The sequence below is a fragment of the Myotis daubentonii genome, chromosome 19, assembly GCF_963259705.1.
Source record: "Myotis daubentonii chromosome 19, mMyoDau2.1, whole genome shotgun sequence".
Taxonomy (NCBI): Eukaryota; Metazoa; Chordata; class Mammalia; order Chiroptera; family Vespertilionidae; genus Myotis; species Myotis daubentonii.
Window position 1 is genome coordinate 26,292,127 of NC_081858.1, and position 17,739 is coordinate 26,309,865.

At 52.6% G+C, this 17,739-nt stretch overlaps 1 protein-coding gene across 4 annotated transcripts in view; it reads left to right on the forward strand.

Annotated features, from left to right (window-relative positions):
* Positions 1–17,739, forward strand: part of OSBP2 (oxysterol binding protein 2) — a 66,519-nt gene that overhangs the window by 9,670 nt on the left and 39,110 nt on the right. For 3 of the 4 annotated variants that reach the window (XM_059676019.1, XM_059676017.1, XM_059676018.1), the window contains exons 2-4: positions 302–424; positions 709–1,673; positions 9,128–9,336. In XM_059676019.1, the coding sequence (XP_059532002.1) occupies positions 991–1,673; positions 9,128–9,336 (892 nt within the window). In that variant the 5' untranslated portion in view covers positions 302–424; positions 709–990. Of the gene's footprint in view, positions 1–3; positions 425–708; positions 1,674–9,127; positions 9,337–17,739 lie in introns of those variants that run through there. The other variant, XM_059676016.1, reaches the window with a different exon arrangement.

Below are 17,739 nucleotides of genomic sequence, written 5' to 3' on the forward strand. Positions count from 1 at the left end.
GTCGGGAGGGACTGGGCGGAAGCCGGATCCCCAGCCTTTCCGCTTGTATTTCTGATTACCGGTGGGAACCATCGACCTTTCCCTTTCGGACAGAGCCTGTAAATCAGTGATGTCTAACCTTCCTAGGATCACAGACTCCTTTGGAAAAGCCAGGGACCTTCTTTCCAGAAAGAATGCGCAGAGGCGGGAAACTCCGCAGACTCCTGCAGAGGCCTCCGGGACGTCAGCCGAGGTTACCCGGGGATGTCGAGGATCCAAGTTAAGAATCCGCTTTCAGACAAAACTCTGTCTTCCTTTACAGAGAGCCGGGCCATGTCGCCACGCGCAGTGCCCTGGCCTGAACCAGGGGCCAGCTGGCCAGGAGGCGAGGGCAGCGGTGGCTTTGGGTCAGCGCCTGGGCGTCGCGGGAAGGACCCACAGGCAGGTAATGGCCGCCGTGCGGGCGGGAGGCGTCCATCTCCGCGCTTGGCGTCAGCGGGCCATTTGTGCTTCGGGCGCACTTACTGGTTTCTGGGCGCGGCACCTGCTCCCTGCCTGTCCCTCGCCCCTGGGTTTCGGGAGCGAACCGGTCCGGGACAGACAGCCGGAGGGCTCCGCGCTCATCGCTGTTACCCCAGAACCTGGCACGGGTTGGGGTGCAGGCAGGGATGGGGGCCTGGAGCTCCCCGCCCCTCCCCGACGCCCGCCCACCAAGCTCTCGCCCCACAGGTGTTCCCAGGACGCCTTCCAAGGGCCGGCCCCTGAGCCGGGCGCTGGCGACACAGAGACGGACCGGGGTCCGAGTCCCGTCCGCTGAGCGCGAGTAGGACCCCAGCCCGCCGGTCCGGCTGCGTGGGGTGGCACGGCCCGCGGAGGGCCCCGCGCTCGCCACCGCCTGCGCCGCGCGCCCGCGGAGTCCCCGCCCCGGCCTCCGCCTCCCCCGCCCCCTCCCCCTCCCTCCGGCTCGGCCGCGTTCGGTGCTCCGCGCTCCGCGCTCGGGTCGCCGGCTCGATGGGGAAAGCGGCCGCTCTGTGCCGAGGCGGCGGCTGCTGCGGCCGCTTCCGCGGGCTGTCGTCGTCGCTGTCCACTGTTGTCCCCTGTCTATCCTGCCACGCGGCCGCACCGAGCATGAGCGCCCCCACGCCCGACTCCGGACGGGAGCCGAAGCCGAAGCCCCAGCCCCAGCCCCAGCCGGTGCCCGCGCCCGAGTGGAAGACGGGGCCGGAACAGGTGCCGCGGCCAGGTTGGGAGCCAGGGCCGAGATCGCAGCGATCGCAGCCATCGCAGCCGGAGCCCCAGAAGACGCCTCCGCCGAGGCCGGGGTACAAACCGGAATCGGACCTGCAGCCGGGGCGGGAGACAGGGCCCCGGCAAGAGTTGGGCCCACGTGTAGGGGAAGGACAACCCCCCAAGGCCTCATCTGGAAGGCCGCCGGCGCCCGTGGGGAGCGTGCCCTCTACCAGACCCGAGTCAGGGGCGCAGCCCGCGTCAAAGCCCCCAGCTCTCCCGCGACCAGGACAGCTGAGGGTGCCTTATGGGGTCCCAATTGCAGGGGCTGGCACCGCCTCCGCCGCCCCGAAGGCCGTGGTGCCTCTGGACAGCTTCAAGGGCTGGCTCTTCAAGTGGACCAACTACCTGAAGGGCTACCAGCGGCGCTGGTTCGTGCTCAGCAACGGCCTGCTGTCGTACTACAGGTAGGACAGGCCACCGGGGCACCTGCGTTTGCAGGGTGGTGATGGCGCAGTCCTGGGGACGGAGGCACCGGGGTTGGAGGGCACCATTACTGGCCTCTGGCTATCTGGGAACATGCGCGCTAGCAGGAGTGATGCCTCTAGCTAACCTCCCAGGATTGGGGGCCCTGACCTCTGGCAGGGGAGCCCCCTGTGGACATGACCCCTGGCAAGCCAAGTGGGTTTAGGGTGTGAGCAGGGGGTGAAGTGAGGGAGTGATCTAGGGCCTCTGGTCTCGGTAGTTGTGGGACAGCTAGTCAGTCAGCCCCCCAAGCCCGAGTTTCAGCATTTCTAACAGTTCCCAGGTGACGCTGGGCCTGACCGTAGTCTGCGAAGCACTGCTCCCTTTTCACCGCAAACAGGAGGGCCCTGCCTTGCTGTTTGCTCGTTCCTGCAGGTCACCTACCTTAGGACTGACATGGTCTTGCCCAGCCTTTTGGGAACACAGTTTCTAGAGGATGGTTGAGTCTACGGTGCCCCTGAGAATTTGGGAACTCTACTGAACTTAAGTGATGGTTCCCACTCCACAATTGGGGTCACTCTTTAATTCCTGGCAAAGGAGAAAGCTGACACGTGTTCCTAATGTGCCTTCTCATGTGGTATATTGCTGGCCCTCGGCCAGTCGACTGTACTAATAATCACAGAGAACATGGTGTTCTTGGAGTCAGGCAACTGAGCAAAGAGAGATCCTTTTCCCTGTTGGAAAGACCACTCTCTAATTAACACACACACACACACACACACACACACACACAAACACAACTAAGTGAAGCCTGATGTTTGGAGAAAATGTGAGTATATATTTCTTGTGCTCCCTCCCCAGCCCTCCTACCAGCCTGCCCCCCTCCAGTATAACCACCTTCCCAAATCCTAGTCACTATCTCCTTTCTTTCCTTTTTTATTTAGTTTTATTTCAACCATCTTTAACTTTATTTTTAAAAGGGTATTTTACAGCATATGATTTTGGGAACTTATTTGTAACAGTCCAGAATGTGAGTGTACCACTTCTTATTGGCGCATTTTCCTCTGGATGGGTGACTACGAACTTTCTTGGACATGTGCAGGGATTTCTCTTGGGCGAAATCACTGGGATGTAGACAATGAACGTTCGCCTTACCTAATGCCAAACTTTTCCAAAGCACTTGTACCAATTTACACTCCCACCTGCAATTAATAAGAGGTCTTGTGGGTCTATATCCTTTGCAAAACTTGATAGTGTCAGCATTGACTTTGTCAGTCAACTGGGTTTACTGTGGCGTCTGACAGTCTTGACCTGCATTTCCATCTGCATTCTTTTTCTCTTAATAGAAAATAATTGGGGGTTTGGATTAGACTTTCTCCGTTGTGTGGCTTCCTCGGGTACTTCTGCCCTGGATTTTGCTTGAGAAGCACAGTTGATCACTTAAGCTTATTCTGAGGGGAAAAGTACATAATGCTAAACAGCTGGGCTTAGTGACGTCTGTATTATCAGGAAAAAAAGATGCTTTTTGTAAATATTGTCACATATAGAAAGAATTTCTGGGAAGCATGGATAATTGTTAGCAGGTTTTTACTTCTTCTCAACAATGTGGTAGGAACATAAATAAACTCGGGAGATGAGGTTCTTACCCATTGCTTGACATTTTCAATCACGTCTATTTGGATACCAACAAGGAGAGTATGGTTTTGTGCTCAGTTTGCTTTCCTTTATTTTGGTTGGTAGTTCCCATAAAAAATTCACCCCCAGTTCTTACCTCATAGGGAACATGTAATTACATGAAATTAGGGGGGGAAATAATAAATGTTGTGAAAGTTTCAAAAGTATTGGCTTCAGCAAGTCATTATGGAGAGCGTGCGCCAAACATAAGCTTTATCCATATTAACGACAACATTGATTCAGCTAGGCAAAATTCTGTTTTGTTGTTTACCAGTTGCCTATTTGTTGATATTATAAATGACATTTGTTTACCAGGAAACAATTGCAAACAGAAAAAGTTTGTTTTAATTAATTTATTGATCAGACTAAATCTATGGGTAGGAATGGCTAAGCCAGATAGCACGGAAGGCCTCAAGGAAATTAGTGTCTATAAGAAAGTGTCTGTTAAGGTCCAAGTGAAAGTAAATTTTGGAAGTCCTCTGGCTAAAGAAGACCACTGGACATCTGGTGGACCGGGACCTTTTTGGGGTGTAACAGAAGATGGCAGACCAAGACATCTATGCCTCTAGGACCGATAAGGCATTCATGCCTCTAGTGCGGCGGTTCTCAACCTCGGCTGCACATGAGAATCACCTGGGAATCTTTTTTAAATCCTGATTTCCGGGCCTCATCCTCCAGAAATTCTGCCCCACCCCATAACAAAGAAACAGAATTTCCGGAGGATGAGGCCCAGAAATCAGGATTTTAAAAAAAGATTCCCAGGTGATTCTCATGTGCAGCCAAGGTTGAGATCCACTGCTCTAGTGAGACCTGCTCTCAAAGGCAAACTCATGGAGACTGTGCGCCAGGAAATAGTGTTTTCAATGCCAGTTTAGGTCATCCTTGAAGCGAGGCGATGGAAAAGACGACCCAGCTGCAAAGTGTCCCTGAAAACGTGAAGTTAGGAAGTGCCAGTCCAAAGATGAAGCTACTGGGGTCTCCGCCCTAGAGAGCGGCCTCATTAGATTGGATGCTGCTTTAATTTGAAATACCGTTCAGTGTTTTACACGGTGAGGCTGTTAGGAGGCTGAAATGGAGCACCCAGGTTTGTGACGTAAACCTTTGTTTGAAGTGTATTTTCTTAGCTTTTAGCACAAGGGTGTTGCAAAGAGGGCACCCGTGGACTAGCAGCATGAGCACAATGCACAGCGATGCTCTTAGCGAGGCCTAGGGACACCAACTAATTTTTCCCACAAAACCTGCTCCTTCTCCTAACTCCTCTCTTTCTATGAATAGCTGCAAACCTCTGAGTCATGCTTGCTGTCACCTCCCTCCCTCCCTCACCCCACATCAGATGGAATTGCCACACCCTGCCCATCTCTCTCCTCTGGTCTCTCTTCTCCATCCCTCATGCCACCTCCATGGTTCAGGTCTGCCCTGTGCTTAACTGGCGTCCCAGCTCCCAGCTTCTGCCCCGGGCAGTGCATCCCCCACGTGGCGCCTGGAATTGCCTCGTCTTCTCCAGGATGCTCTTTCCATGGTCCATGTCCCATCTAGCTCCTTAGCTTGGGTTTCTTCCCTTTGAAACACCCACAGTGGCTCCTGGCTGATGCCAGGATCACGGGAGTTTACAGGGAGCTTATGTGGCCACCTCTGCAGACAGCTTCGTGTTAAAGGGACAGACACCACGGCCACGTTCGGCGGCACCTTTGTGTTCCGCATAGAGCCCAGCATGGTACTCTGCCGCTGATGAGCCCTCAGGAGCTTGGCTCATCTGAATGGGCGAGTGGGTGAGTGAAAGAGAGCTACCTGGCGTTCTGTGGGTTTCAGAAAGCCACGCATGTTAGTGCAGCTTTGATTTTTCTTGTTTTCGATGACCAGAACTTGTTTGCTGGAATAGATGAGGAAGATAAATGGGACGTTGCTGGCTTAAGCCAGGAGAACCTGAAAAGTGACGGCTATGAAACTCCGCTTACCTGGATACTTTGTTGACAGACTGGAATGTGTCTCCTCTATGAAGCAACAACCTATGTCTGTGGTCCTCGTTGGCTTTTACGTAGGATTGCAAGAGCTGTGCATGTTGATGTGTATACCTACAGTGATGCCACTTGGTAAAGTGTGGCAGTGGCTGGAGGGATGAGGAGCAAGGGTCAAGCTTTTAAAAGGGCTTCTCGCAATCACATAGCTCTTTAAACTGGTTTCCTGTGTGCCCGATGGTTTCCTTGCACATGTTAAACGCTCAAGACCCTGTGGGAAGGCCAAAGGTCAGAGGCAAGGCCTCCACCCTGTGTGACAGCCAGTCTCCAACAGGCCCTCAGGCCTGTGGGTTGTCCGCGTGTCAGAGTGACTTCCAGTCTGAAGTCTTGGTGAGGAGTGCAGGCTCTTCCTTATTTCCCTGTTACATGGAGGAAGGAATGGGAGCTCATGGCAGGACTCCAACAGCCTCCTGACCCAGCCTGTGCCAAGGTCCACCCACAACACATGTGAGACTCCTCGCTGGGGTCCTGCTAGTCTCTAAGACTAACCCAGGTTCGATGACCACGTGGACTCCAGGACGCGCCCATCAACGCGTGCTCACAGCTGTGCTTGATGACAGCAAAGCACAACTAGCAAAGGGAAGTGAGGCCTGGGGTGAATTCTGGGAAACCAGGCGTTGGCTTTCAAGGCTCCTTTGCCAGTTTGGTCACACGGGACACACTAATTCTTCCAGCAACAAGTTGTGACAACACATGTGAAATGACCATTAGAGACTCGGCGCCCAGGGTTTTCACTGGGGGCTGGTCACGTGGGCGCCCTCTGGCACGCTGCCAAAGTTCAGACTCCCAGAAGGAAAGCAGGTGTTCGGCATGGACCACATTGTACTAGCAGTTTAGGTATTGTCAGCCCCCCTTACCAGTTAGGGAATGGGGGTGCTCCCCAAATCCAGACTCCCAGACTCCCGCCAAGGGCCAACCTTGGCCACAGGCCTTCCAAAGGATGCGCAATCTCAGGCCTGCTACGTGAATTCTTTTCTGCACAGTCTGACCTGCTTCCCCCTTGCAGATTTCAGTGATGTCAGGTCGAAGGGCTGACCTTCACTGTGGTTCGGGGAGAGTGAGTGCTTACACCTGGCTTGCAGTAGCAGCGTGGCTTCTGGTTTCCTATCAGAGGAAGCACATGCCAGCCTTGCGGGGTGTCTGACACTACAGGGCCTGCTGCTTGCGTGCTGAGGGCCTTCTCTGCGGGCACGTAGTTGGCCCTTTATTGCTTCAGAGATACTTTTCGGATCGATGCCTTCCCCCGGCTTTCGGTGGGTGGCGCGGCTTTTGTGTATGGCAGGTGCACTGGCCACATGGACCTGCTCCGTCTGCAAGTTCTCTTGTGACTGGGATGGAATGCCTGGAGTTGTTCTCCAGCTCCTCCTGACCCTTACACCTTCTTTACTGGTCGGGAGGGTCTGTTAATCCAAGATGGAGGCCTGGTGAGCAGCCTGGAACATGGTGAGAACACACCAGCTTTGGTTGAGTCCTTTATTGAGGACCAACAGTGTACCAGGCAGTGTGGGAGACAGACATGCACACCATCGCCAAACCACTGCCTGGAGGAGAAGGCGGAGGAAAGTCTGCATCTATCCTGGCCATTTAGTAAGAGGCCAGCAGGTCCAGGCTCAGTGCTGTGGGGGAGTTCCTGGGGTGGGGATGCAAGCCTCCGTTAGTATTCAGGGATGTCGCTGGCAAATGAGGTCAATAGAGAAAGACAGGCCGGTGAAAAGGGTGTGAGGTTCCCTAAACCAAGATCAACATCTGTTAGTTCCAGGGGAAATGGAGGACATGGGCCTGTTTCCTGGACAACTACAGGTTCTGACATGTGGGGAGGAGGAGATGGTAGAAAACACTCTGAACCAAATGGAAATTGGCAGCTTGGTGGGTGGTGAATCACATACTAGCAGCAGGTGTCGCCACACAGGGATGTAGCCTTAATCGTACCCACGAAGCCAACTGCCAGTGAGTTTTGGGGTCATGTGGGGTGCTGTATGCTTTCCTCTTTCAAGTGCACTCTTTCCCGCGTCTGTTTCCATCTTTATGAGGTCTCAGAGTTCGGATCACTTAGCTTCTCTCCTCTTGACACCTCATCACATGCTCAGCCACAGCCCTGTGCGTTGAATACCGATTTCACAGTCTTGACTCACACCATTTGGTCGGCATTGCTGGGCCATTGCCTAAACCCAGAAGAAAGCAGATGGCGTTCCTGAGCCTGCGTGGGGGACTGCCAGATAGTGTTGTCCTTTGAAGCAGCAGTAGGTGCTGGCTTCCTAAAATGCAGTGTGTGGCTTCCCTGGCTTCACCATCCTCAGCCCTTCCCAGTCAGGCCCCTCCTCTCGCTTACCCTGCCTCTCCCCTCCCCCCGCCTTGGTCCTTCTGCTCATCTTACCTATTTCCCTCTGCAAACCACATGCCTTTCATTCTCCTCTCCAGATCTCTGCAGCTGCCACCTCCCAGCCCCCAGGAGAACCCCTTCTCATTGCTGCAGACGCCAGGCAGGGCAGCCTTCATTCCAGGTCATCTCAGCATGGGCCTGCCTGGATTCCCCTGCAATGAGCTAGGCTGGTGTCCTCTGACACTCCTCTGTGTGTTATGTCATTTGGGCGTGCGCTCCTGTTTAGCTGGGATGGTTGCGGAGCCTTCCCTCACCCTTGGCTCCCCCCCTGTTACCTTTATACAGGAGACCCCCTGTCTGGCTCACCTCTCTCCAGGACTGGCTCTGCATGTGACCGTGCCGCTGGAGTGCTGGCTCTGGAGGCTTCATGAGAAGCTGGTTGTGTTCCTTTGGGATCTGATGCTTGCCGGACACTCACACGTGGGCAGAGTCAGCTGCCCATGTCCCCAGGTTTATCAGTTATCTATCGCTGTGTAACTTTGAGGCTCAAAACAACAGTGATTTCATTATCATCTCAAAATTTAGTGGCTTAAAACCATAAATATCTTAGCATTTCCGTGGGTCAGGAATTCATGAGTGGGAGGTTAGTTGGGGTGATTCTGGCTCAGGATGTGTCATGAGGGCTGCACTCATCTGAAGGCTTGACTGGGGCTGGGGGCTCACTCACAGGCCTGACAAAGTGATGCTGGTTGCTGACAGGTGGGCCTCTCGAAAGGGCTGCTTGAGGGTCCTCACCACATGGCACCTGGATTTTCCCAGAAAGAGTGATCCAAGAGAGCACTACCCTCAAAGTCACACTCTTTTTTATTTCCACAATGTCCTCTTGGTTACACTAGTCAGCCCTGCCTAGTGTGGGAGGAAGTCTCCAAACCTCTGTGACTCCATCCGTAAACAGCCCTTCTTGGCTGTTTGAAACAAACCACGAAGAAGTACTTGGTAAACTGTTGCATAAGTGAAAGGGATGCTTCCGAGTCCACCCTGGAGGTCTGGGTCTGTAGTCTCAGTTGGAGTGGCAGGACTCTCAGGTTCCTACCTGCTCCATCTCTGGGGGTCTGAGACTTTAGTGGAAAGAGCCTGCTATGGAGTTAGAGGCCTGCGCTGTCTAGCAGGACGCTGGGCAGTCACCCTTCTCCGTTGCTTGGTGTCTGCGAGGGCTCAGACCACAGCAGGCATGCCCTGCACGTGGCACCAATGCAGGCCCTCCTCCTTCCTCCCTCTGCCCACTGAGAGCCCTTCAATCAAGCCTCTAGCAATCAGTCCCCATAAGCTTCACCTCCCAGCTCTGACTCCAGGGTCTGCGTATCTGAGGATTTGCCCCGAGGCTTTCTTTTGTCTGGAGCTATTGAGTTGGGGAGCCTCAACCCATTCCTTCTCTTGCATCCTACAGAAACGAGGGCGAAATGGCCCACACCTGCCGGGGCACCATCAACATGTCCACCGCGCACTTTGACAGGGAGGATTATTGCAGTATCGTGCTGACCAGTGGGGCAAAGACCTACCACCTCAAGGCCAGCTCGGATGTGGAGCGGCAGCAGTGGATCACCGCCCTGGAGCTGGCCAAGGCCAAGGCTGTCCGCATGATGGGGAGCCATTCAGGTAGAGCGCTTGGCGCAGTGGGTGTACGTGCAACGTGGTGGGTCTGGAGAGAGTGGGAATCGAAGGCACTTGGGGGCTGGGGGTGACCAGGAGACCCCGTCGACTCCAGATCAACCCGGAAGGTTGAGGTGTGTGTTTGCCCTTCCTGCTTGGCTCTGTGTGCTCTCAGCAGTGAGATGCTTATGTTGTTGGGGTGGCTGGCAGTTCTAAGGATGGAAATGTTTGTGGGGGTGGGGCTTGTGCCCTTTCTTTGGAAGAATCTGGTCCTGGACTTGAGACCCTTCAGAGTGCATGCTGAACCTCTTCCCTAGCGCCCAGCCCCTTCCCATACCCTGCTTTCCCTTAAGTTTGCTTATCCTTCAAGGAGAGGCCGTTCTGGAAACCCTCCCTGAGCCAGCCCCCTGCCTGGGCCAGATGCTTGTATCTGCAACCTGGCTCAGCCCCTTGTGCACAGTAGCCTAGAGGTTAGCGCGAGCAAGGCCTTCCCAGAGCCTCAGATTCCCCACTTGTCAGTCCATTGGAGGCTTTGATTACGGACCTCCTAGCATCCTTCCAATTCAAAGATTTCTAGCTCAGTGGGAGCCTGGGTTCAAACCTCCTGTCTGTGTGACCTTGGGCAAATTGCTCGCTGTCTTTTGCCTCATTTCTCTATAAATAGGCTTAATAATGGAACCACCTCATAGAGGATTAACCTAGAAATGCATAAGAACTTAGCACATGGCTTGGCAATTGCTCAAAAAGTTAGCTGTAGTTATTAATAATAGTCACCATGGCAGCTTAAAAATAACACAGGTTCCCAGCTTCCCTTGCCCTGGTAAATCTGAATGAATGAGAGCAGCATGGGGGGTCACCCGCATTTAAGAAAAAAAGTCTCCCTGGGTGTGATTGCCAGATTTAGCAAATAAAAATACAGGTCACTTGTTTAATTTGAACTTCAGATAAACAACAAGTAATGTTTCTGTATAAATGTGTCCCATGTAATCGTCAGGACATACTTATACTACAATTTATTTATAGTGGTTCTCAAATTCAGATGAAAAGGGCGACCTGCATTTCATGTCCCTGCATTGAACTGAATCCTGGGACAGTCAGCCCTCTGCTCCTGACTCCAGGCGGGGCCGAAAGTTGAACTTCCCAGTCAGAAAATAGAGTATCCCTTCTGTTGCCACAGGGGGGCGCGAGAGGATAGCGCATTTGCTCTCTTTGCTCCTGAGTCACGTCTAAGCACCAGCAGGTCGTCTGGCTTGCCTCTTGGTACTTGAGAATCATTTTCAGATTCCAGGTTAGCTTCCCAGGGCGAGCTGGGGGTTGTAAGAATGGAATACAGAGCTGGCCACCCCTCTGTCTTGGGCCTGACTTCGAGGGGGGGCTAATCCAGCCCCTGAGAGCTCCTTCTCTCCTGCCCTGCTCCCCAGGCTGGCCTGCCCCCCACCACTGATGTCATAGCCCTATTCTGATATCACAGCCCAGCGCTTGGAATGACTCCAGGCAGCCAAGATTCTGTCCTTAGAGCAACCAAGGCTCACATCTGTGCGGGGCTGAGGGAAGCTTGGGTGACTGGCGGCCCTGGGGGCAGCCTGCCATCCTGTCGCTCTAAAATGAAAATCCCCTGAAAGGTAGGACTTCGACGGCTTTCCTCCTGCCCCTGTTGGTCGTGGCCCCCTAACGTGGAAAGAAATTCCTGGGCGTGTGGCGTTGCTCTGGCTCTGTAAACAGCTCCTGGCGGGCCTGCTGCTTTTGATGCGCGTGGCCTAGAGAAACGGTGGTGTCTCCTTGGCCCACTCCACATGCCTCTCTTCCCTTTTGAAGGAATGGCTTCCTGAAACGCAGGGTTTCTTGCTTGTTGGGGGGGAGCTGCTCCCTGGTGCTTGGAAAATGCCTGCAAGCACTCAGCCATGGCGGGTTCTTCTGTGGCACCTCCTTCGTCTTTACTCTCTGGGTAGGGACACGAGTACATAATCGCAGGATAAAAGGAAAACCCAGCCACATGCGCCCTGTTACCTCTCAGACCCCTTGCAACGAGCAGCCCCATCTGCTCAGCTTGTCAGAAGGTGTAATGAGGTCTCTTGTGAGCTCATTAAGTTAGCAAAATATTGACTGGCACGGATTAAACAACACAATGACTGTTCTCTGACTTTGGCGGGCATGAAGTCCCCTGGGGTGAGCACGTTCAAATTCTTGGGAGCAGATTACCAAGATTCTGATCTGATGGTCAGGAACCCCCATTTTTATTATTTTTTTGCTAATCCTCACCTGAGGATATTTCTTCCATTGCTTTTTCAGAGAGAGTGGAAGGGAGGGAAGGAGGGAGAGAGAGAGAAACTTTGCTGTGAGAGCCACATCAGCTGGTGTCTCCTGACCGGGGGTGGGGAGGGAACCTGCAACCCAAATACTTGCCTTTGACCAGGAATTGAACCCACCGCCCTTGGATTCGAGGGTCAACACTCTAACCACTAAGCAGCACCGGCCAGGGCAGCAACCTGCATTTTTAAGAAGCATTCCATTCAGGCCTCATGACAGCGCTCCCCCCTCCCCTGCCCCGTGGATCTCATTTGAAGAAACATGGTCTGCTCAGACTCCCTGGGTTGCCTGCCGCAGCTGGCTGGGTTCCCCCATTTTCAAATTCCATACTTTCCATGGAATAATGGAGTTTGTTTTACTATCACATACTTTTAAAATGCACCGGAGCCAGGGAGGCAGAAGGGACGGGGTAGGGTGTTCACCAGGTGCACTTGGATCCAGATCTTGGCCCCTACCTTCCGGGGGTAGGTGCAGCCATTTTCCTTCCTAAGAAGAGGGATTGTATCTGTACTGGGAGTGCTGTACTCTCCACTATTGACAGCTATTCATGGTCCTCACCTGAACGGAGAGGGGGAACATGGGTGTGAGTTATCGGCCAATGAAACAGAGAGTGGTAAAGGGTGTAGCTGAGCAAAGGGACTGGCTTCTGGTGCCCCGGGCTGGACCCTTAATGGTGCCCAGAAGGACAGCCATTGCTCATGGACGGGTCAGCAGCTCAAAGCGCGTATTCTATTTCAGTGGAAAAACAGGCATTCTGAAATGTGTGTTGTTGTTTTTTTGTTGGGGGGATTGTCCTTCATTAGAGGATTAGTAGGATCAATAGGTCAGAGTCATTTGATAAGAAAAAGTGGACAGCCCTAAGTGGTTTGGTGGTTTGGCTCAGTGGATAGAGCGTCGGCCTGCGGACTGAAGGGTCCCAGGTTCTATTCCAGTCAAGGGCATGTACCTTGGTTGCGGGCACATCCCCAGTAGGGGGTGTGCAGGAGGCAGCTGATCGATGTTTCTCTCTTATCGACGTTTCTAACTCTCTATCCCTCTCCCTTCCTCTCTGTAAAAAAATCAATAAAATATATTAAAAAAAGAAAAGAAAGTGGACAAAGGTTCAGTCTGCATGTGATACATCCTTACCATTAAGGCGGGTTAAGTATAATTTTCCTGCCAGGGCAATCACCTTGATGACTAATTGCTTCCTTGGTAGCTAAAGGGCATAATAGCACTTTCCTTTTGTAACTATCAGATGCAAAAGGCTTATGCCTTGTTGCCATTTAGGTGTTAACCTGCGTGTGGATCTGCAAGCATGAGCTCCAGGCTCTGTCGCTCTCTGTGTCACTCACTCCCGAGGCAGAGGGTCCCGGTCAGGTCAGAACGTGTGACCTAAGCCCAAGGCAAGTGGAGCAGCGACATCCCCCTGGCACCTCCTGCATCTCCCTCTGCCAGTGAGAGCTGTGGTTTGGAGATGCACTTGGGAAGGTCAGGGCGAGGCATGCCGGGCTCTGGAACTGGAAGGCTGGCTCTCACCCCTTCCCCCACTGGCAGTTGCTGAGTGTCACTTGCATGGTGGCGTGAGGGCGGCGGAGTGCCAGGTGCCAAGTAGTCCAGTGGCTTTAGTTAGGGATGTGCCCTTATCCAAGGCCAGTCAGTCAGAATGCTAGGAGTGAAAAGGGTGTTCCTGAACATTCCTGCCTTTTCAGGAAAAAAAAAAAAAAAAAAGCTTTGTTTTGTAAAAACACTCACAGAGAAAAAGAAAGTTGCAACCATCCCGAAAAATACATGAACGGGAGAAACTTCTCTAATCTGCTGACCTGAAGCTCACTGCCTGTCATGCTTCCTGAACGCAGAGGCGTTTCCATCTAGGTTTATACTTTCCTCTCGGTGGGGGGTCTGCTACCTTGGCATCTCAGGCAGTGCTCTGACGACTGAGCGCCCTGGCCAGGGCCAATGAAACACTTTTAAACTATTTCGGTTGTGCGCAGCGTTTCCTTGTTATCAGAAGAGGCACTGGGACAGCATTTCTCTGCTCCCCGAGTTTTGGGGGGTTTTGGGTTTTTTTTTTTGCACTAAGATGAGGATTCCCTGAGGATAAATTCGTAGAAAAGGGATTACTGAGTCAAGTGCGTGCTTCCCATTTTGATATGTTGCCAAGTTACCCACCACAAAGGTTGTTCCAGTATATCCTCCCCGTTAGCAGAAATGCATGGCTAGGTTAAGGGAAGGTACTCCCTGGAAATTCCTTTGCCATAGCTCATGTAAATACGCCACGACTGTTCCATTGCTACATAAACGCTTATCACACTGGACACTCAGGGTCTGCCAGACACTATCACAGCGCAAGGCCATTGATAACCGGTGCAGGAGAAAAGTGCGGCAGTGCCCACAGTGACAGCCTGCAGGGCCTTCAGCTGAGGCGGGCACGGAGCTCGCTGCCCGGGAGAGTGATGGCAGCGGACTGGAGAGCAGGTGGATAGAAAGCCCAGTTAGTGGAGCCCAGCGGGCTGGCTCGCAGATGTGTGCGTCGGGCTGGAGGCGGGGGAAGTGGTGGAGGAAAAGGATATTCTGTCTTTTGGAAGAGACGGGGCGGGAACTGGTGAGAAAAACCATCCTCTGCTATTCACTCAAACTTGATTTTCTATCCCATTAAAAACATTATGGTGACATTAAAGGGAATTTAAAAGAAACGAAGACATGGCCATGATCCCAGCCATTCCCTCCGGGCCCCACTCCTACCGTGAAATTGGGGGACCAGGCATTCTGGGGCTCAGGAAAGCCTTTGGATGTGTAGCCCCACGGAAATGCCTGGCACTACTGCTGACCGCCTCTTTAGGGAGAAAGAGAGAAAGAGAAGATTGTCAACTTGAAACCGCACCACCCACTTCGCAGTGGTTTTGGTTGCTTGTCTAGTCTCCACACACACGTGATCCTTGATGGGAAAGGACAAAGCCAGAGGCTCAATGTTTGTCTTGAGAATTCAAGGAGATCTCAGTTTGGGTGTTGGATTTGGAGTTGTGTGTGTGTGTGTGTGTCTTCCAAACATGTTCTGCTCCTTGCTCTCATAACCTGCGTGCCCATAGCTTTCAGGCAATATTTCAGCAAGACTCCAAGGCTAAGCAAAATGCAGAAAGCAACCCCAAAGGTTAAAATGTTTTTGTTTGAAATATAACTTGCTGAGAATGCACTGGCAAATGTGGTTAGGGGTCATTTCAAGGCTGATAAAATCTTGGATCAACAATGTAAGATTAGTTAAGGCCTGTTCTCCCATTGTCTCTGTGTTTGCCTTCTTGTGTCACATGGCTGTCTGGAGCCAAGGAGGATGGGATCTGTTTAATCCGTTTTTAAGTTTCGTTGCTTGGGAGGATTTTGATAGTCAAGGCCAAGGTAATTCCTGATGCAAACACTGCCCTTTTTCAGGTTGCAAGAGCTCATATCTGTTGTTCTAGATGTAATTAGTCCTGTCTCTTTACCACATCTACGCCACAGCCTTATGAAATGCATATTCCGTCTTAATTAATTCTGCTTTATGGATAGGGAAGACAAACTGTGGAACGGCGGAGAGCCTCAGCTAGGTCAGCGTTCAAGACAGCAGGTCACAGTCATCTCAAGGGCTGGGGCCAGGCCAGTAGGGATTTCAGGAGCCTTTGCAGTAAAATAGTTTGATTGAGACCCCAGCTAGCCTCCTGCCCTGCCCCCAGGTCAATAGGTAAATATCACTAAAATATAACAATAGAGTCAGAGGGCTCATGATCAAAAAACCCATAAGCGTTCATCAAAACAGCAAAAAATCTAAGTATTCAGGAACCACATACAGAATCTTCAATCGCCATGGTTTGCATAATAAGAAGTAGTTTATGAATGCAAATGTATTTTTCATCGACCATCTGCAGTATTGTTGACAAGAAACGGAGGTTATAAACCCTCCACAAATGCTTCCTGCAGATACCTACTTGCAAGCCCATGAGTAAAAAGTTTGCATTTATATTTCTTAATGAATAGTCCCTTTTGGAAGTTTAATTAGTCATTGTGTCTATGCATGAATCATTCATAACCTGGGTTTGTCACCAGCACATGGCAGTTAAAGTCAGATGAATAGAAACAATATTTTCAAGCAAAATGTAAAATACTCTTTGGCCAATTATCATTGGCTGACAACATGTTTTATAGAGATAAAAGTTGATTGGCAGCTGTTTGGGGCTGCCTCCTTGTCTATTGGGGTAGAAACAAACAATGTGAAAAGCACAAGCTGCAGTCATTTTCTACCCCCGGCACTTTGAGAGCCCAGAGTCTCTAACACTCCCCAGCCCACCTGACATCAGAGAGCTGCTCTGAGCTCATGGCGGTAACATTCATAATCCCTGCCATGTGCGCCTGCCGTGTGCCGGGCGATTTCCTCGCTAGTGTGTGACAGAGCTAGGAGTCCACCCCGGCCTGACTTCACATCTGATGCTTTTTAAAGGCTGCTTGCCAGTTTGCTGTGTTCCCTCCCACAGGAGCGTTATGCCCGGACTACATTGATGGAAGCAGCAAATACATTTTCCATTAGGCAGAAGGTGAGCTGTGGCTTTCTCACCCCTCACCACTGCTGGGGAGAAGGTGCTGGCAGCAGCTGTGTTTTTGAGGAATTGACTGTGGTGAGAACAGGCCCGCGGCCTGTCCAGTGGTTCTGACTTGCCCTGTCATTTGGCTTGCAGGCATTGGAAGGGCCCTGAGCCCAGCCGTGTGATAACGTACTGCTGAATGCCTTCTCAGTGCTGGTGTATCGCCCGCTGGCAAGGACCTTGTTCTGACTCTCTGGCAGCCTAGAGCCTCTTTCTCCCTGCTCGCCACCCCAAGGTCAGCTTGGCAGCGTGGGGCCTGAGGGCGAGGAGAGAGAGGGAATGAGAATATGAATTAGGTAAAATTCCAAAGCCGGTTTAATATTATGCCATTCTTGGTAGGACTTGTGTTGGACTTACTCATTCAGGAACTATTGTGTGCTTCTTACTCTGGCTGGTGTGGCTCAGTTGGTTGGAGCATCGTCCCATATACCAGGAGGACATGGTTCGATTCCGAGTCAGGGCACATACCTAGGCTGTGGGTCTGAACCCCATTCGGGGCACGTACAGAGGCAACCAACTGATGTTCTTTCTCACATCGATGTTCCTCTCTCCTCCTCCCCCCATTCGCCTAAAATCAATAAGCATGTCCTCAGGTGAGGATTATTAAAAAAAAGAGCTATTATGTGCCTTTCAGTAGTGCTATGAACACTGCTGGGAACTGCCAGGCCCCCACAAAGACAGTAGTAGCCATTCTGGGGAGCAAGGATGCCTGGGTACGGGGCAGGTGGGTAGCAGTGTAGATTTTCTGGTGCATGGCCCTGGCGGGGAGTGTTCTGGGGCTCAAGGAAGTGGAGGTGGAGGCAGAGGACAAGGTGAAGAGCCTGGCCCCAGCAAGGTCAGCTCCTGCACAAGCACCCGCGGCACCGGGCCCAGCACTGCAGCTCGTGGGATAACTTCTGAATGAAGGGCTCTGACGCTCCAGTGGGTGGACAGGGAACCTGGTTTTCTGGTGAGGGACCGCGAGCAGAGGCTCGGAGTTGACAGACACAGTCAAGGTCATGAGGCAGAGCGGTCACTAGGGGTCCTGAGACCTGGGGTGGAGTTTCCGTGCCAGAGGCAGTCAGAGCCAGAATCCCATCTCAGTCCAGGACTCTCCTGAGGGGCAGTGGGAGGGATTTGAACAGAAATGGAAACCGTGGAAGTGGTTCTGCATGAACCCTCCAGATCTCAGCAATCCCGTCTGTTGGTTTAGTGACACCCCGGTACCCAGGATGTGGGGGGGGGGGGGGGGCGGGAATTGAGGTCCAGATGGGAGTGGGACCTCAGCGGCCATTCCTCCCCCAGCTCCCGAGACAGACCCTAACTGGTTAACTCCTTGCAGAAGACAGTGGAGAAATGAGGGCTTGGGCCGAGGGCCGCTCCCCCGCTGGGCCCCGGCCAAGGTCCAACCCTCTTTGGCCTGGATCGGGGCTGAGATAGCGCCCTTAGAGCTGGGTCGGGTTTCGGCCGAGTTCCGCGCATTTTAAGAGGCTGCGCTGCCGTGCGCCCACGTCCCTCCTCGGAGAGCTCGCCT